Below are 20925 nucleotides of genomic sequence, written 5' to 3' on the forward strand. Positions count from 1 at the left end.
AGAATGAAATCTACAAGCAAGATTTATAGTTCTATCAAGATGTAAGAACCAACAGAATATTAGAACCCTTTTATAACATTTTGAATGGGTCATATTAGACATCAGGAGGCTGAGGCAAGAAGATAGCAAGTTCAATGCCAGCCTCCACAACTTAGTGAGGCCTTAAGCAACTTAGTGAATCTCAAAATAAAAAATTTAACAATGAGCTGGGGATGTGGCTCAGTGGTTGAACCACTGATATAAATAAATAGATAGATAGATAGATAGGATCATAAGGATCACAGGTAACCACTTAAGATGAAATGATATCTGGAAAAATAACTATTGTCAGTAGATATTGGACTAGAAATTGAGAGACTAATTCTAGCCCTGACTGTAAATGTGAAGGTTTACAAATAGTATGCAAAGACATGTGTGTGCATAATAGTTTATATTCTATAACTTCTGTGAGCCTAAAATATGTGTTTTCCATAACCCCAAGGAAGAAAAATCCATGGCCACAGATCATTTAGCAATCTCTATAGTCACACAAACTTCAACAGTAAAGGGCAAGAATTCAGGCCCTGGTTCATGTTCTCTAGAGCTTATGATTCAACACTTTATGTTAAGTCACCTTCTAAGTAACTAGGTAACTTGGGACCTTTTCCAACTGGATCCTAGTTTCCTTGTATAAAAGAAGTGGTTGTTCCTTCTCAGTGGCAAAACGGAATAAGTCTACATTAGGTCAAACTCTTGGGTTCCTTTTGAGTTGATGGTATTCTTGTTTTAATTTGAAATGTATCACTGGGATTCATTCATAATATTTTTCTACTATAAGGAGGTTACACAGAGAAATAGGAGAGTTGATAAAGGGACAATACACACCTGAATAAGGAGCTTTTCCTCTCTTCCCCCATTCTGTTAAGAACTACTAGATGTTCTGCCAAAGAGAAGGGGTGAGGGGCAGCTGGCTATAAAAAAATTAGAATCTAGATTTTATATATATATATCCATCCTTAGGGGAGGGTCAATACCTTTTTCCCAAATCTTGTTACCTCATCTATAAATGGAGATCACCATCCATCTGTTGAGCCCCAAGACTGTAATTCCATGAAGACAACTGCTCATGAGGATATCCAGGACCTGCAAACCCTGCCTACCTTGTAATCTTCATCATCTGCCAACTTTTTCTTCTTGTTAATCCAGTTTTTTAGGTCATCTGAGTCCTGATATAGTTGCTGCAGAAGATATGAATCCAGCAGCATTTTACGACGAGTGGCAGCCTTTTCTCGTAGGGCGTCCCGCCGGCGCAACAACTGCAAAAACCATGAGTAAACTTAATGTCTGCAAAACCAAATATGGATGCCTGAGATTCAGCGCCCACCCTGGCCACCAGGACCCAACTTTCCCCATCCCAGTGCGCAGGCAGTTAGAAGTTTTGTGCCCTTGGACTTACCCCATCACGGATAGCAGCAATGTTCTCCGAATCATAATGGTCATTGTCAATCAATTTGTTTGCAGTATTGTCTAAGGTCTGGAAAAAAAATACAGTGATTTTTCTCTATAGAGACCACTGAGCATGCAGTCAGTTTGAGTCACTGTATACAAATGAAACATAGCAACGTGGGAAGACAACAAGTTTGAGAGTCAGAAGATCTAGGTCCTAGTTCTTATTTCTGTTATAAATTGTATTTCAAAGTACACTTAATCATGTCAATTAGCTTCTCTGTTGTTAGAGTCTGTAAACAAGTCAAAAATAACACCTGGCATTTTGCCAGGGGAATGTTAGAGTTCGTAAACAAGTCTGGATGGTGCCTGGCAAAATGCCAGAGGGAGTGGTTTGAGAAGTAACAAAAACAAGCCATTAAGTGTGGAGATTCCTTATTGGTTGACTGATGTATCTAGTTTATGCTAATTAGATAAGCTGTGTGGAATGTATAAATACTGCTCCTGTCCTGCAATAAACGGCTCCTACTCCTGCTGTATCAAGTACACAAGTTATTCGTCACCCCCCCGGCTAGTTTGCTGCAGCCAGACAGACTGCGACACTCTGTGCCACATTTTTTATTATAATTATACAGAATTTTATTACACAGAATAGTGGTATGTGTTGTTACATATTCATACACTTGCATCACAATATTTTTTTCAATCCAGGCTACAGCGAATGAATGAATGCAGATGTCACTAAAAGGTAAATATTTGATCTATTCAAATAGAACAAGTGGCTATTTATATAAAGCCATGTCCAGTGGCCAGTATCTATATATCTCTCTCTTTCTGAGTCTTCATCCCCCCAACTCCATTCATTAACCTATAATATATATTTCCAGCTATATAGGGGAGGGGAGTCAGAAATTGTAAGAGTGAATTTTTACCCATATTCATTCGTATCCCCCAAATTGCTATATTTTAAATGGATTAATGGATTAGAATAGGAAAATAATATAAAGCAAATGATAATACTATAAAAATAAATTATTATATATTGTTAGCTTTTGAGAATCAACAGATAAGCATATGGATTAATCAGGGACCATATTAATCACCAAATGGATTAGGCAAGGAAATAGGGGGAGGGAGGAAGATAGGGAAAGGGGAAGTACTGGGGACTGATCAGAGCACATTACAGCCCAGGCTTATGTAACTACATCAAAATGAACCCCAACATTATGCATAACTATAATGCACTAACATTTTTAATTGAAAACAAAAATTTAAATAAAATAAATAAAAAGCAATCCATTCATTTAAAAAAGGGAAGACTTAGAATTTGTCATTTTTGATGCTGGTGGTAGCAACGGGGTGTGTGTGTGTGTATGTGTGTGTGTGTGTGTGTGTGAGAGAGAGAGAGAGAGAGAGAGATTATATATTGCTTATATATTGATGAGTTTTCTGAAACGTTATTACCAATGGTTCACCAAATATCTCAATAATAGTATTAGATGAGAAACACAAAGACGAAAACACAGTAGAAAGGATAAATATACCATAAAGGAAAAGAACAGATATTACTTAGATATCTAGATATTACAAAAGAATATTATAGTAAGATATTACTAGAATGGAGAAACAAAAACAAATTCAAATGTTTAAGTGATAATTTTATATTAAATATGGACCCAATAGTTTTTATTTATGCTGCAGAAAAAAAATAAGAGCCATCATTCACTTCATCAGAAGAAATAATTTCCTACCATCTTAAAAATCTTTCTAAATATGTTTTGCAGGGAAGAAATGTGTTAGAAAAAAATGTGTGATTATTTTTCTGGATTTTTTTCCTTTTATCTAAAGAAAAATCCTGAATAAGTTTTAGTTTTCAAACTACATAAAAAAAATTACGTTTATAAAATTTAATCAAGGCGTTTTAAAGACATGAGTAAATATTGCTAAAACAAAACAAAGGGTGGCAACTTTTTTTTTCTTTACTTTTTGCTAATTGTACATAACAGTGGAATTTATACGTGCACAAAAATAACAATATATATGATACTATCAGGTTTTTTTTCCTCAATACCTTCCCTTTCTCTCCCTACTTCTCTTCTTATCTTTCCTCTGTTCTACTGATCTCCCTTCTATTTTCATGAGAGTCCCTCCCCTCAACTCTTTTCCCCCTTTTCCTCCCCAACTTCCAGATGAGAGAAATCATATGACCTTTGACTTTCTAAGTTTGGCTTATATCGCTTAACATGATGCTCTCAACTTAGGGATGGAAATTTATGAAGAATCATCCTCATGCTGTGCCTGAGCTTTACAGGAGTGATTCCACCAGGGACACCTGTTGGTTAAAGTGTTGTATACCATCAGGAAGCCAATGCCTCAGTCAGGGCCCATTTCTTACTGTGATCTTCTCTTCTTGGGCAGTAAAGGCTTCCTCAAAGTCGTCGTGCTTCTGCAGAAGGGCATTTACACTGCCCAGAGAGTTTCCCAGCTCTTCATTTTTCAGGAATTCCTGTAGAAATCAGAAAGAAACATCCCAGATGTCCTCACTGGTGAAAAATATTCCTTTTTGCTTATCTCTGAGATAAACAATAAGGAAGAAAGCAAAGGGAGTTGGAGTGCAAGGTGGGATTTAGTGCAAATCAGGAGGGTATGTAGGAATTAACCTCAAATAGCAGGAGCTGTCAACATCCTTCCTGATGATTTCAATTTTCAATAGAGGATAGACAGACCCTCTATCACTGGGTCTATCCACATGGAATTCACTCCACCCAGATGATGATCTAGGCATCATCTCAATTGAAGAAAACTATCTCCAAAGGACCACTTACCTTTTCCAAGAAATCTTATCTGATTAACATTGCTTGACTCGTTACAATTTTTTCTACCAGACCCCTTAACAATTTGACACTCCTTATATTCAGTTGTGCTCAAGCCTGTGTGCTGTCTTTAAATATTTTTCTATGCATTTGCCCATGAGAAGATTGTAGGGGTCATATAGAGGGGGGCTTCTATTTACTTTTTGTCATGGGTCACCCTTCAGTTCCCCAGTACAAGTTCGAGCCCAAAGTAGTGGTTGTGAGATGTTGATCACAGCCATGGTGGTAAATGAAGGGTGCAAGAAGTGGTTTAAGATTGACTGGAACCTTCCAGTTACCTCTTGTCTGTTCATCCAACTGTCCACTTGCTCACGGTCCCGGCAGAAGAGATGAAAGTCCAGGCATTGCTGGTATTGTTGTTGACGCTTGGACCACAGCTCCCTCAGGGCAATCCAGTTGTTTTTAAGTGTTGTCATCTTTGGGAAGGAGAAGATAATGTATCAGAATAACATTTAATTAATTTATTTTATCTTATATTTACTACGAAGCTTATAAATGCAAACCCTTTTGAATGTTACAGAAATGAATAGAAAATGGGATTAGATTAGATTCCAACGTCTAAGCAAATAGTTGTGGTATAGAGAAACTGGGATAAATGCCACAAAAGAGATTAAATGTACTGTATATGTAAAGAAGGAAGAAAAGATTAATTCAGATTGGATTAATTAGGGAGTAAATGTAGGAGAAAGTCTGAGAAGTATTGTACAAAATGGAGATTTAAATAACAGAACAGAGGGGTAGTATTAGGATTGTAGGAGGCCATAACACTGGGAACCTAATACTAATAATTAGGTTATAGAATGTGCTGTAGAAGACAATGTAATAGGTAGATTAATCGCTAGATCGTTCATGAAGTTGAATTTCACAAAGCACTTAAAATGTCAGACTGAGGAGTTGGCCTTTTACACTGAAAAAGAAATAAGAACAATCCAAGAAAGAAGAAAAGAACACATTTTCAAACACAGAAAAAATAGTCTTTGTTTCTGACCAACCATCTGCCCAAGAAATTCTAGTTTATTATAGTTGCTGCTATAAACCTCATCAAAAAAGCAGCACACATTTTCAGAATCTCAGGATAATGGCTAGGTTTTCATGGATTTAGGGTTCTGCCAAAGAATAAAATCCATATTATAATTTTACCACAGAGTTCTGGGGAAATTGAAAATGTGTTTATCTCAACCTTACCCATCACGCAGAGCTGGAGGCTGGAGTCTAGTAGGATAAAAAGAGGCATGCAAATCTTATTGTGACTATCACCTCGAGGACTGTTTGGATCTGTGACTGGATCAAAATCTCTGGGTGAGGGGGTTAAGATAATTCCCTGTGTTCTGGAATGTTAGAATGCTGGCAAATCTGATTTCCTCGGACTTCTGTGTTGAAAATTTTGAGGTATACAGGATGTAGGAAAATCAGCATAATTTGAGATTATAAAAAGAAAAGAGGAAAAGATTCAGATAGCAGCCATATGGCAGACACCAAGCTAGGCACTACAGGGGACCTGAACTTTAAGAAGGTACAGACCTCATTGAATTTACAATCTAGATATGAGGAGGAGGATGTGATAAAGTGAAGCGTATAGAAGAGTCTAAATAGTATGAAGTTTTAAGTTAGGAAGAAGTCAGGGAGTGAATGAAATAGACTCAAAGGTAAGCAACCACTCATCATGTTGTCAGGTGACACAGTTTAGGGAAAGCATATGCAAAAGGGGGCAGTGGGAACCTCAGATCCTTATTAGTAATTTCACAAAGCCTGTTAAACTGGGTTACCTTTTCCTGAATTTCATCAGCGGCTTCATGGTTGCCATCCAAGAGCTCCCAACCAGTCATTTCGGCATTTTCAAATCGGTCATCATAAGAATCAATCTCATGCTGTGGCCACACAAAGCAAACAAACAAACAAACAAAAAACAAGAATGTCTCAAACACAGCGGAAAACCTCCCGACATTCTTGGTGATGATCCAAACTCCTCCTTCCTCCTTTGACTGGGTAGACCTTTCCTGTCTACCTTATGCTGCAGATGCCTGTCCAGCAGGGCTTCCCCAGCAGCCACATCTGCGGGCAGCTCATCGGCGTTGATCAGAGCAGTCTTCTCCTTCATCCAGCCTGAGAGCTCATCGTAGTCAGATAAGAACCGCTGGTACCTGTGGAAAAGGTGAGGTAACGGAGAGGAAGGAGAAAAACGAAAGTGAGAGGACGTTGAACAGAGTTAGGGTCAGACTGAGTTCAGATGGGTGAGATGTTCCTCAACCTCATCCTTCCCTTCCCTCTCCCTGATGGACTTCCTGTTGTTTGCAGTCAGCACTCCTTTAGTGCTGTAAACTCCTTCACAGCAAGCTCAATATTCCTAGGTGTCATGGGGATGCAATGCACAGTCATTAAATCTCTACCACCACGAGGTCACAGAACCCTAGCAGTACTTGAATAAAATGCAATATAGCCAATATATAAATAGATGTCATCTAAATAACAGAAAGCACCATGTGGGAGAGGGGCCAGGATTGAGATGGGATTCATTGTATTTTAGCTGACATTTAACACTATTAATAAAAAACAAAAACTTCAGGGTAGGTAGTAGGGAATAAATTTTATTGTTATATTGTGTGCATATGTGAACACGTTAACAGCGAATCCCACTATTGTGTATGATTACACTGTACCAATAAAAATAATTCAAAAAACTGAATCAATGGTTACCCATTCAAAAATTTTTGATTTGGTGTCATATCAATAAGATAAGTACTATCTTCTGGTAATTTAACTACTAACCATAAAAATTAACAAAATTACTAAAACAGTGCCTGGTGACCGTGTTTTTGTTAGCTTTTAACCTGTAGTTCAGGAAATGGAGTTATTTCTATGCTCTTTAGCTTGGAAATTTATTCCAATTCTTCAGCAGGAGCCAGGATTTTGGAATGTCATATCATCTGCCTTTCCAGCTCTATGGGCCACTTTACAATACCTTGCGATGATACACGCAGGTGAAGTCCAGGGTGCAGGTTGGTGGAGGTGTTATGCTGAGTATCACATCACAAATTAAAACTTTATTTGCCCCCACTAAATAGACAGGAGAGCTGAGACCCTCACTATTTTCTTCTTTGGACATTACACTTGACACCTGCGGAGGTAAACAGAGCAATAGGAAAGAGGAAATATCTCACCCATAAGAAGCCTGCAGTTTTGCATATCTGGCAGTAGCCAAGTCACGGATGTGCTGCCAGTTGGAGACCAGATCCTCCTTCATCTGCTGGATCTCAGGTTTATCCGAAGGATGGGAAACCATCAGCTTGTCTGCTTTGGCACATAACTCCTTTACCTTTGGAATGAAAAAGAAACCTCGTAGGAGATCAAGCATTCTGACTCCTGGCGTAGTGTCATGGCACAAGTATAACTGATCATATGAGTAATAATAATTTACAAGTGTATTTATGTTGATATATGTGAATTGGGGTATTAAGAGATTATAGAAGAGGGTGGAGTGGATCTCGGCTGCAACACTCAACCCCTCCACAGCCTAGAAAGGAAGCAGCTGAGCAGAGAGCCTCCGCAGGAACTCAAAGTCAGGCCCATGACTTCCTACTCCCACCCCTGTGATGGGCAAAGCCACTGTAAACTGAACCAACCGTGGTGGAGGGTTCTGTGTCCCAGATGACCCCCAGAGAACCTGCACCTGCAGGCCCCACACTTGCAGACAACCTCCAAGTGCTTAGGTAGCATCCTTCCAAAGAAGTTCTAGTGAAAAGAAGTGGGCACCCACAATTCACAACTGCAGACAGTAGGAGCTCAGATATAGGCCGGCCAACTGACTTTCTATCCCAGTCACAAGAACAGTGCTCTGGCAATCTTCATCGGCCATGGTGGGGACTTCTGTACCACACTCCACCCACAGACAGCCTGCGGTTATAGGATCCATACTTGCAGATACTCACAATTTTCTATGCCATTTTAAAGAAGGCTGACATAAATGAAGACATCAAAATGAAAACTAAAGGAATGGATAACCTTTGCAATAAATTAATTTCCAGAAATTTTCCAAGCCTCAGGAATGAGGGAAATTTAATACAAGAGGCATTTAGAACCCCAAGTAGGTAAGATCAAAAAAGATCCTCTCCAAAACAGATTATAATTAAAATGTCTAACAAGCAAAATAGGGATAGGATCTTAAAAGTCATAGGAAAAGAACAGCAGGTCACATTTAGAGGTAAGCCAAAAAGAGTTTTCTCAACCTGGATCCTAAAATCCAAGAAGACATGGAATAATATATAATAAGCTCTGACTAAAAGCAGTTGCCAACCAAAATTAATATACCCAGTGAAACCATTCTTCAGAATTGAAGTTGAAATAAAAACCTTCCATGATAAGCAGAAACTAGAAGAATTCATAACTACTAAGCCTACACTTCAACACATACTCAATATTTCATGCAGAAGAAATGACAAATAAAAATCAAAGCCAACATAGGGATGAATATTACTAGTAATAATAATGAATTAAAGAAAAATCAAGTCTGAATTAACCATTAGAAAAAAATCAAAATGGCAAGAAATAAATCATATCTCTTAATAAAACTGAATGTAAATGATCTAAACTGTTCCATCAAAATACATAAAGGAGCAGAATTGCTTTAAAAGCAAGACTCAGCCACATTTTCCTTATAAGAGATTCACCTAATAGGCAAAAGACATCCATAGGTTGAAGATGAGAGAATGGAAATAGATATACCATGCAAATGAAGACCAAAAGCAAGCAGAAAGGCTACTCCCAGATCAAAGTAGACTACAAGCCCAAATTAATGTTTCATCCATTGGCAGTTGAATTCATTTTGTTCTTGGCCGCACATGAAACTTTCTCTAAATAGATCTTATTTTAGAGCAAAACACATTACTTAGAAATTACAAAAATGGAAATAATTCCTTGCATCCTATCAGATCATAATGGAAATTAGAAATCAGAAAGATAAAAAAAAAAAAGAAAGTATTTTAACACCTGGAAATAAAATAAGGCACCTTTAAATGAGGAGTAAATCAGGAAAGAAATTTAAAAGTTCTTAAAATGAGAACAGTGATACAACAATCAAAATTTCTGGGACAATAGGAAGGTAGTTGTAAGAAGAAAGTTTATAGCATTAAGTCCCTACTTTAAAAAGAAAAAAAGAAAGATCCCAAATAAATAATTGATAATGTTATGCCTCAAGACCCTAGAAAAAGACCTAAAAAGTGCCAAAAATCAATCAAAGACAGGAAATGATGAAGATCAGAGCTGAAATTAATGAAATTGAGAATGAAACAGTAAAATAATTGATGCAACAAATAATCAGTTCTTTGAAATGATAAGAAAGATTGATTAAAAAAAAAGAGAGAGAGATTCACTTCTGAATTCCAGAGTATCTTTAGAAATTATTTTGAATTTTTATATTCTAATACACTGGAAAAATCTAGAGAATATTGACAAATTTCTAAGACACATATGATCCACCCAAATTGAACCATGTAGATATAGAAAACTGAACAAAACAATGTCAATCAATGAAATTGAGGCAGCAAGTTTTCTGCATTTATTCCTTTATATTGTCTCCCTAAATTTTACTGTGGGAGTCACAAAAACACTTCTGCCCACAAGGCAAAGAAAATCCCAGTAATACTATACCAGTTTGATCACAATTCCTGAAGAACAGATTACTATGTCAAAATGTAGATACAGGTGACTTTCCACATGTTACCATTAATTCTTTCATCATACTCAAACATAATCAGGTATTTTGTATGGTTTGGCATTTTTTTACCGTTATTCATCAACTCCTAGGATTTAATTATTTACTATTATTTTTAAAAAGAACAAAAACAAAAAAACAAATGAGAGAGAATGAAAGAAGTTGCATGGTGGATATTTGTAAAAACTGATCACAGGGACAGGGCTACAATGAAAGAACAGCAGTGTGAATCTTTCTGTGGGTTGATTGCTCTGTGGACACTCAGTAGTAATTGGCTTAAGTTGTGGCTAACATTATAAGGGGAGGAAATAAAGGACAAGAAACATTCAAGGAGGTAGGCTTCCTCCAAGTTCTAGTGTCTAGTCTTCTAGACATAGGAACTGGGACTTTTCAGCTTACAGAAGGAAACCTAAAGGTAGATTTACCTGAAGAGTCTCAGTGTTCATCATAGAATGAAAAGAAGAAAATGCTTCCCTGATATACTGAGTGAAGGACAGAAAGAAGCAGGATTCAAGTGCAACAGAAGAAAATGTGGACCTAGCCATAGGGTAGTTTACTGAGAGAGATTAGAGAAACATCCTCAAAGATACCATTTTATTTTTATATTCTGAAATATATAACAGAAGACAACAGAATATAAATCATACACATATATTTAAATAAAAATAATTTGAATAAAATTAAAGACTATTCAGTATCCCATGAACTGGGATAAGTAGGAATTAGAATGAAGAAATATATTCAAATGCCACATAATTTCTCCTTTGTTGAAAATAGTGGATTTAGGGTGTCCTTTGGAGGCATGGAGTTAGGCAAGAGGTCTATCAAATACATTTTCTAATTGCAGGGGTCAGCCATTCCTTCATCAGTGTCTTACCTTGTCCTCCATGACAGCAAGGTTTCTCTCAAGTCCCTTATGATTGTGAAACAGGGCCTCAGAACTAACAAGATCTTTGCCATAGTCCTCAGAGGTGACCAGAGGCTCCTTCTCCTTGATCCACTGCATGGCTTCAGTCATATCCCTACGAGACATTAACATGAGCTCCAACAAAACAAGATGGCAGGCATTGCAAGACAAAGAGAGCAACAGAGCATGGAGCATGCACCAGCCTCATCCTCCCAGGTAGCAATTACCTACTGTCCTGCATACTAGCAAAAAGTAATTTAAAAGATTTTTTTCTGGTTATTTGTTTCCATTGAGATGTTAAGAAACTATGCCTCCTGATGATTGAGCATCCAGAGATACTTCCCATATCTGAATCAGCTATTCATGAGAACTTTCTTTCTTCCCAGACTGCCCATCTAATTATTAATCACTTTTCTGCAGAGCTTCCATCACTAATATGCAAGGACTGTTATTTCCATGGTTATTGTTTTGGTCTCCCCCCCACTACAGCATTGGCTATAGACTGGATCACAGTCTCCTTAATTCTTTTGCTATCTGAAAGGCAAACACATGATGTGCTTTGGTTTGAGCTATTGATCACTAATTGCTAAGAGGAGTAGAGACAGGCCAAATGGCATGCCACTATTTAATAGTCTTCTGTAAGGCAGTGACCAGATCCACACCTTTTGAATCTCTGGAGGTCCGCAGCACTGTACAGGCTTTCACGTCGCCGGAGAGCCAGATCACAGAGACGCTGCCAGGCCACGTTCACTTCATCCTGCTTTGTCTTTATCAAAGGCAGCTGAGGATGGCTCTCCTGTGGAAGGCAATCAGCTCTGGAGTTATGCAAAGATGAAGTCACATCAAATGTCATTTAAACACATTTTTTTTTTCATACCGTTTGTACTTTGTCAGAAGTAGAGAATGACCGACCACCACAAGTAGACACTGAACTTCACTAGAGCCCTGCTCCCTGGCTCTAACCTGATTCCCATAACCAAAACATACAAAACCAACCTGCCAGACTTTGTATCCTTTGCCTACAGTGCTGGACTAGACTGCTAACGCAGACTGCCCAATCATCATGTTATTTTCAGAGCTCCACAATTTTGATGCCTGCCCAATCCCCTGTAAACTAGAAACCAAGGAGAAGAAAAGAAAATCCCCGTTGTGAAGTATGACAATTTTCCAAAATCCTAGGACTTTGGTTCTTAACTGTTTTGTGGTCATGACTCAATTTTGATGACTTCTTATATGCCCAAGTCCTCAACTCCTCCTGTCCCCATTTCTTTCCCATTCCATTCCCATTCCCAACTTTCTTCATACATAGTTTCTTCATCCTCCTTCTAAAGTGCATGGTCCTATCTACTCTATTGTATAGACCCACGCCAAGGTGCAGAAGATCCACTCTAATTGTATTGGATTCATCTTTTCTGTGGTAGACTGGAAAAAAAAAAAACGGGGATCATGCTGTTTTGTCACTTCTCCCTCTAAGAGACAGAGTTTGTTTCCTCACGCCTTGGCTTAGGGTCAACCTTTAACCTGCTTACCAACCGAATATGATACAAGTAATTTTCTATGAGTTCCAGCAGCTAGGTCTCAAGAAACCATTTGTTCTCTTGGGACACTGGCATATAAAGAAGAGTGGCCTCCTGAAGAATGAGAGACCACATTGGGAAAATCTTCCTGGCCAGAGCCTAAACACAGGGTGGAAGCCATCTTGGGTCCTTCACCACTGAGTGGGGCCACCAAATAACTTCAATCACACGAGAGGACCAGGTGAGATCAGGAGAATGGCCCAGTCCACCTTCTCAATTATCCGGTCAATGGACTCATGAACAAAAGACACGTTTGTTGTTTTAGATTTTGTGTTGGTTTTTTAAGAAGTAATAGACAAGTGGGAGACTTGTACGACAAGAGAAAAAAAAAATGGTAGAGAGGTAAAATGTAGAGTATTGGCCATGTGGCCTGGAAAAAAATTAGGAAACATTGGCTGGTTTTCCTTCTTCAGAATCCATTCTTCTGAATTCTTGTTAATAAAGAGCTATGAACATTCCTACTATGGGTTGTGATCATCCTGAAACTGGAAGTGGATAAGCACAATATAGCCAACTATTAAGAGATTATATGTGTGTATGTGTAATGTGTGTGTGTGTGTATTAGATGAAATCCTGGCTTTCCTCTCTCTATCCTGGAAAGAGAAAGAAGAAAACTGGGAAGACTGATTCTATGCAGACACACACACATTTTTTTTGCATATACTAAGGTCACTTATTCCCACACTGACCCTTTGCTTACTCAGAGACTACAAATTTATTTCAGTCATTTCTTTATAAATGATGGTAAAACTAACTCTGTTCTCCTTTTCACCCCCTAAAACTCATGTACAATGATATAGTATGTTGTGTATAAGCACGTGTGTCTGTGTATGTATGCGTGGGTGGGTGTATAAGCACACATAAATTTTGTATTCCCTGCTAATTTATTCTTGCTTCTTTTCATGAACAAAGACTGCTCTATAAATATGTGTAATTAATGTACTGCATAATACAGCAGTAAATTCACTGTTCCTTATAGACTTAATTCCTCTACACACAGAGACACACATAAACACATACTCACACATATACATTTCCATGAACTGGCCAGGGGTAGATGGATTCAAAGGGGAGAGGAAAGCACTCAGGTCATGTTACTACAGGAATATGCCACCCTCTGTTTTCTCACAATGCTTGATTGCCCTCCTATCCTACCTATTTGTGGCCAGAAATTCTTGGAGGCCAGAATCCTTTCCCTGAAAGGACTCTCCCTCCCATCTTACCGCAGCACACTCGTCGGCATACTGGTTCACTCTATCCACTCTCTCCTGTCGAGCTTCCAGTTCTTTCTGGAACTCTTCAAACTTCTTATGCAAAACTTCTGTTCTCTCCCAGTCCTCACCCAGCTCCGCGGATGTCACTATAGCCTCCTGTAGATACAGAAAAGTTTACTGACTCACTAATAAACATTTAGGAGTTTCCTGCAGGTGAAAAGACTAAAACCTCTGCATTCTGAGATGCAGGTATTTGGGGAACCTGGGAAAACAGCCCCCAATCCCAGGAAAAGCCAGAAACCAGAGTATGCTTCTTGAATGGCCAAGGGGACAGGGGTCTCTGAAAAAAATCTTCAATAAAGTCAGGTACACTGTTGGCCAAAGCCTCTGGAAGTACCCTGTTATGTTTTTGGAAGGGGAGGAGGAGTCAATTCATTCTAATTCTACTCCAACACCCTTTTGTAAATACTAAATATTTTACAACACAATTTGTGCTAGGTACACATTTGTGTATATATTCAATCTTAAATATGAGATCATTCCCTAAGCATTTAGAAAAATAAAACCCACGGATATAGGAACTGAGAGGAGATTAGAGAAAGAGCTGGAAATACTCTCAGCCAAGCACCAGAGTATAAATAAAAACCTAGAAGTTAAAGATCACAGGAGGTAGAACAGGGATAAGCCCAGATCATATTTCAAGTGGTATTCTTCATGTAAGTCTTGTCTTCTCCATATTTGGATCCATAGGTTTAAGCTTATGCCCTACAATGGCAATCTCCAAAATATCTCTCAATCTTTGCCAGAATCCCCTGGCCTCCCATGGAATGAATGCCAAGAACAAACACTCTGACTTCTTTGTGAGCAGTCTGCAGGGAGTTGCTATGAAGTTCCTGGGACAGAGAGAAGGGAGGTTCTGTATGCATTCTGTCCTTTACCTTGTCTCCAATCCATTCCAAGATATCTTCACACTCCTGTAAGTATTGTTGGAACTTCAGGATCTGCAACAGCCGGTTGCCTTTCTCTTGCATCAACTCCATCAGCAGTTCCCACAGGTGGGAGAGTTCTTCCAGATGGACCTTTGTGGGACAGAGGCAGAATCATTTAGGCACAGAGGATTTGGAGCAGGTACTGACTCAGAGACTTGTGCAGAAAAAAGAGCTGAATTAATGATTCCTCTTCCCATTCATTCATGCATTAATTGGTCAACAAATATCTAAAGAAAGAAATAGGATGCATATGAAAACAGCTCTTAAATTAAACCAAATATAATCTTGCATGGGAGAAATTTTTGCAAAAATGCCTTGGGGTTTTAAGGTGGAATAATGACAATAAAATGAACAGGAAGACAGATGCATGGTACAATGCTTATTTGAACTGAACCTTAAGGAACAGAAAGATTTTTGACAGGTAGATGATAGATAGAAAATGTTCTAAGAATAGCAAATAACTGTGGTAATGCTAGAGAAGAAACAGCACGGACCGTTTGACAGAAAGTAGAAAAGCTACAATTTTGCTGAGTTACTGGAAATCAGTAGCACCAAAACAGTAAGAGTAGTTGACGGCTGTATAATTTGAGACCATATAGAGTGTTTTGATTGAAACTTTAGCTCAGAACATCATGTAACACATTTCTTGTACAACTGAAGTTGCCATCTTTGTCATACCTTCAAGAATTATATTTTTTTAGCTCCTATGTTGCTCAAGGTAGCATGTGGACTGCATTTCTCTAATAGCCCTAATGATTTTGACAGATGGTAGATATTTTTATCATTTCTCTAATTAATGTAGAATATTAGTTACCGAATGATACAAAATTGTTTCTATTTTACATAAATTTTGAAATTTTCATTGTGAGTTCTTTCTAATAAGACTCTTTTCTGGTTGAAGTCTATATTCCCTTATCATATTTTATTGATAGTAAAATAGACTAGATTTATTTTTTCTTTTTGTATTGGGACTGAACCAGTGTAGTGCTTTACCCTTGAACCACATCCCTGGTCCTTTCTATTGAGACAGGATCTCTCTAAGTTGCTGAGGCTGGCCTCAAACTTGTGATCCCCTTGCCTCAGTCTTTCAAATTACCGGGATTCCAGGCATAGAATTTTTAGGCCACATCCAAAAGACAATTCCCAATTTGAAAACATGTAATACACTTTTTTTGACAACTTAAAAGTATGTAAACAGTAAAACGTTCACTAATAAAATAAAAGATCATAAATGGCTATATTAATGCAAATATCTAGAGTGCACAGGTTAAGTTAGAAAATGTTATCTTTAGTTCTAGGAATATTTTCTGAAGATGGAACTTTAGGGGTTTTGTAGTAAAAGTAAAGGAGAGTTTAAAATGTATAATATTAGTCATAAGGCATGGGGTGTGAAAAGAAAGAACTTTCACAAAGAGGAAAGATTTCAAAGTAGATTCAAAGGGGAGACCATCACTTGTTCAAAGAGTTTAGGAGCCAAGGAGACTGAAGTTGAGGAAAAAATAGAAAAGTCATTGGGTAAAGCTGTTAGTTATCTGAGAAACGTGGAACAGGTTGAAATGGTCTTGATCTTGAACCAATAATCCTACAGTGGCATAAAGAGGAATGTAGTACCATTTGATGACATCTACCAATCACAGTTCTCTTCCTACTCCAAGGAACAAACACAAGGACATCCCATCACTTCTTCTTGCTCAATCTCAATAGAACACCAGAGGCAGATGCCCTTATTCTTAGCCAGCTACATCAAGGTTTATATCTGGTATAATCAGTTAAAACCCTAATAACATATTTAACAATGAGACTTCTCCATGAGACCCCTACCATACATTTACCTTGGTGTCCTCATGGGCAAAGTGATCTTCAGTAAATCGGAGTTTTCTGGTTTCTTCCAGTTCAGGAAGGACTCTGGATTTTGCTTGCACTTCTGTTACAACAGATTGGTGCTTCTCATATTTCCCCTGAAGTTTGGAAATCAGAGTTAGTTTATAGATAATGAATCATTGTCTCCCTGGCCATAAAGTGAACTTCATTCTTCTCCTCTTACTTTCAGACAGAATTACTTGCTCCTTAAGCTGGATTCAATGACAAGCCGTGGCCATAGTTGCAATTGTCCTATTCTAGAAGAAATAGTCACTTTGGGTAGAGGCCCTAAACATAGGTTTTCAAAGGGTCCCAGGGTCCACATCTCTCTACGATCTCTCCATGGAGAGGGTCGGTCCTTTTCTGTCCTCACTGACTTTGGGGAATCTATAGCAAATTCCTATTATTTTAAAGGCTTCATAGAGTCCTATGAGAATTAAAAGACGTGACACATCTCCTTCAAAGAAAGCTAGGAATAGCTAAGTTCCACTGAGAGGAAAGCAGAATGAAGAAGAGGCCAGTCATAATAATGGATTTTTAAACATGCATCCTGGACTGTTCTTGCTGTCATGTGTGAACTGATCCATTTAACATACATGTTTTGATTTTTTTCCAGGTACTCCCTGTCCTGTCAACATGTGAATTACCCTCCTCTGATCAAGATGATGGCACGTATTATAATACCACATCAATAGATAGGTGTGGAAGTCTCCACCTAACATCTCCTCCTGGGACTTTTGATTTGAATTTAACAAGAGCCATAAGTAGCAGTTTGGAGAAAAACTAAGAAAAACCGTGATTCTGAAGAGAATGGAAAGCAAATGCTTTAGAAGCATTTACGATTTCTTATCACGATTCTGTCCTTAATGTCACAAAATATTGAAATCCCATGGTACGTCAGAGATTCCTTGAGCTCTTTTGTCCATGGTTTAATTTAAAATGCTATCTTGAATGAGTTTCCTTTGTAAATAAGATCCTGAAGGTTAAGAAGTTAAAAACATATGTCCTTTAGAGACTTAATTACGGTCCTTAACAGGTAATCTAATCTATTACATCAATCCACTAGTATTAACCAGCTAGACACTTAAATCACAAGAATATGAGTTCTGAGCATAGAAACATTTCTACTTTAAACAACTGACAGACTGCCATTTTTTGTTGTTTGATTTTTCTTTTCTCAGCCTCATCTCTCCAAATTTATAATGGGAAATGCATCTTTAGATTTTCCTTTAATTCAATTTTTGAACTTCCCACTCCACTGGCTTACTTACTCTGGTTTTGTCTCTAAATGGAACCCGATTGCACTCACACCTGCACCTCAACAATCATAGAATGAAAGACCTATTTCCCTCCATCAGGAGCCTAGGGTCTGCTGTGGGGAAATCTGTGGAGCTGAAGTACCTGTATGTTTGTGGGATCTTCATAACTTTTTTCCTCTGCAATCTTGAGTTTCTCCTTGATCCACTTCTCCAGGTCATCTGCATCTCGCCTGAAAACCTGGTAGTAGTAGGACTCTTCGAGTTTCTGGCCCCTCTCAGCAACCCGTTCCTTGAACCTCTCATACCGATTCAGCACCTCCTGACGCCGCTGCTGGATTTCTTCTGCTGTCTCTAAAACCTTTGGCCCACTGCTCTCCAACATCTGAAAGTTAAAAAGCCCCTACATGATTAGACTATTGCAATGCACGCTGTGAACTTGGAAAATTATTATGCATCAATTAAAATTTAAAATAAATAAATAAAAATGCTTTTATCTGTTGCTAGTTTTTATTTCTTTAGCATGCTGTCCTTCTTATATATCCCAAGGCTTTTATTTACTCATGCTGGATCTATGTTTAGATATCTTTAAGCTTATAAATGCTTATTGTTTGAAGCACTGCAGTTTATTTATATAATTTTTAACCACAGAACCCTTTTCATCCAAAACACTCTCTCAATTTTTCCCATAAATGTGTACCAAGATTTCTTTTTCCGTAGATAGAATGAAAGTGAGCTAAAGTGAGCAAGTCCAATGAGCAAAATCATGGAATTTCAGACGGAGAGAAAAGAAATGAAATTTTATGGCCTCTAAGAGCAAAAAAAGTCACTCACTGGCAAGTGCTGAGCATTCTAAAATTAATTGATTAAATCTTTAGAAATTATTTGCAATTAACTTAATGAATTATATACAATATTGGAATTTTTTTTGTTTCTTCATACTTGAAAATGTAGGTCAAGTGTTATTTATTCTTTTTCTTTGCTTTATTCAAAAACATTCAAAGTTTAACTTCAAACTGTCTTTTACCCACTTATAAATTTCTAATTATTAGTATTTCAGTAATTGTTTTTTGGAATGTAAAATCTTGTACAAACAACATAAAATAACCCTCTTCTTTAAAGGGACCCAACCTATGTGACAATATTCAGCAACATTTCCATAGGGTCCACTTTCACTCATGTTGACATAAATACTGTTCCCTAGCTTACCTTAATCAGAACATTCAACGTAGGCTTTAAATTTCATTCTCTCATTAGTCTTTCTAAATATAATTGCTTCTTTGCAGATCACAATTACTATTGCAGCTATAAAATTGCATGGAGACTCAAATCTTTATTATTTTTTTCATGTTACCTGTTTTTTTCTCTATGTGAATTGACATAACAAGTTGTTGCTATATGGGCATAAGTCCTAGGTTATTATTTAAAGGGAAACATTCAAAGAAAGGAGAGAGAGTAAGAACAATTCTTAATGACCCTGTTAAAGATAGTATAGAAAATTCAAAGCAGACAGATTTCTTAATAATATTAGTGACAAATTGCGCTGAGAATTGAATTCTGTACTCACGGTTTCCATTGGAGAGTGTTCCATTTTTTCCTGAAGATCTAGAACTTGGCAAGATAAAATGTTTGAAAGAGAAAGAGAGAAAGAATTCACATGGAACTGTCTACTCTCATTCAAATAGGGATGTCAGAAATGTTACAAATGTGACCAAAAAAAAATAAAATGTGGCCAGCAGAGACAATCAACATTATCTTCAGGAGACATAACCAGCTGAGGCAGCTGCTAACTTTCACAGATGCAATGTCGTGACTCATCAGTTTGGGGAGTCTGTGGTACTCAGTGTCTCAATAGGACTTAAAGGGAAAAAAGTTCAAGCAAAATTTCCAGATGAAAAAGTAGGAAGACAGTCATAGACATAAGACAAAAAGCTGTCTTGGGTTGTGTTTTGTTTCTTTCACTAGTTTTAAGTTTGATAATGTCTGAGAATCATGGATCAGGAAGAGATTCGGGATTGCTCATTCTTGACTCTGTAGGGCAGAACTAAGAGCCGGAGTCATACACATAGGTTCTTGTTCTGATGCATTTCTACAACTCAACAACTTCATCAGGCATTTAGCAGCCTTTAAGTCAACAGATTATCTTGACTTTTTCTGGAAGTTCATTTTTGAAAATAGGGAGACGGTTTTCTCTGTGACCTCTTAGATTAGGTTTTTGAAATTGATCATTTAAATAGAAGGAAAAACAGGTGAGTATATGAATGTGTTCATTTTGCATTTAATGAAACAACAATTAGGATCCTACATTTGACAAACTGTGCCTCACAGAACATTTGAAAACAGGACTGACTTCTAATATAGGAGATAAAAGCCACATTATTTTACATATTGCTTTTAAAGAAAAGTAAAGGGGAAATTTATTTATTTATTATTTATTAAAGGGGGAATTAATTAATTTATTTATTCTAAGTAGGCATATATGACAGCAGAATGCATTCTGATTCATTATACACAGTTGTAGCACAACCTTTCATTTCTCTGACTGTACACAATGCAGCATCGCACCATATGTGCATCATACCTGCACCTAGGGTAATGATGTCCATCTCATTCCACCATCCCCCGTGGCTCCTTCCCTCCCCTCCCTTCCTTTTGCTTAATCACAGTTCCTCATTTTTTCCCACCCCTCCCCCATTATGGATCAGCATCCACTTATCAGATAAAACATTCAGCCTTTTGTTCTTTGGGATTGATATTCTCCAGTTCCTTGGAGGAAGAAGCTCTTTTCAAAGGCATAGTTCTTTTAGTCTACCTTACTAAAGTGGAGCAAATAAGCAATTAAAAAAAAATGCAAGATGGCTTTAAAATCTCCTTACAAAGTAGTGGAACCTTCCAAGCCAAACCTCATTCCATTTGCTTTTGTTGCTTAAGTTTTTGTTCTCACATCCCAAAAATCACTGCCAAGACCAATAGCATGAAGTTTTTCCACGTGTTTTTTTCTAGCAGTTTTGTCGTTTAAGAGTTTATGCTTAGGTCTGTAGTCCAATTTGAGCTGATTTGGGGGCTATCATGCAAGATAAGTACTCTTTTGTATGTGAACATGTGATTTTTCCCAAC

General features: G+C 37.7%; 1 protein-coding gene across 1 annotated transcript in view; it reads right to left on the reverse strand.

Moving 5' to 3' along the window:
- Spta1 (spectrin alpha, erythrocytic 1) overlaps window positions 1-19527 on the reverse strand; it is a 79979-nt gene extending 60452 nt beyond the window's left edge. Inside the window, exons 1-14 of the mRNA XM_046429067.2 lie at window positions 19376-19527; window positions 17954-18193; window positions 16525-16650; window positions 14642-14782; window positions 13713-13859; window positions 11575-11708; window positions 10883-11027; window positions 7457-7611; window positions 6304-6439; window positions 6065-6166; window positions 4577-4714; window positions 3821-3931; window positions 1436-1513; window positions 1140-1295 (exon numbers count right to left, since the gene is read on the reverse strand). Coding sequence (XP_046285023.1) covers window positions 1140-1295; window positions 1436-1513; window positions 3821-3931; window positions 4577-4714; window positions 6065-6166; window positions 6304-6439; window positions 7457-7611; window positions 10883-11027; window positions 11575-11708; window positions 13713-13859; window positions 14642-14782; window positions 16525-16650; window positions 17954-18193; window positions 19376-19399 — 1833 coding nt within the window. The 5' untranslated portion in view covers window positions 19400-19527. The remainder of the gene's footprint in view (window positions 1-1139; window positions 1296-1435; window positions 1514-3820; window positions 3932-4576; window positions 4715-6064; window positions 6167-6303; window positions 6440-7456; window positions 7612-10882; window positions 11028-11574; window positions 11709-13712; window positions 13860-14641; window positions 14783-16524; window positions 16651-17953; window positions 18194-19375) is intronic.
- Window positions 19528-20925: the final 1398 nt, after the last annotated feature.

Source organism: Marmota monax, unplaced genomic scaffold (assembly GCF_021218885.2).
Source record: "Marmota monax isolate L192 unplaced genomic scaffold, Marmota_monax_Labrador192_F-V1.1 WCK01_AAM20220418_F8-fsc00145, whole genome shotgun sequence".
Lineage (NCBI taxonomy): Eukaryota > Metazoa > Chordata > Mammalia > Rodentia > Sciuridae > Marmota > Marmota monax.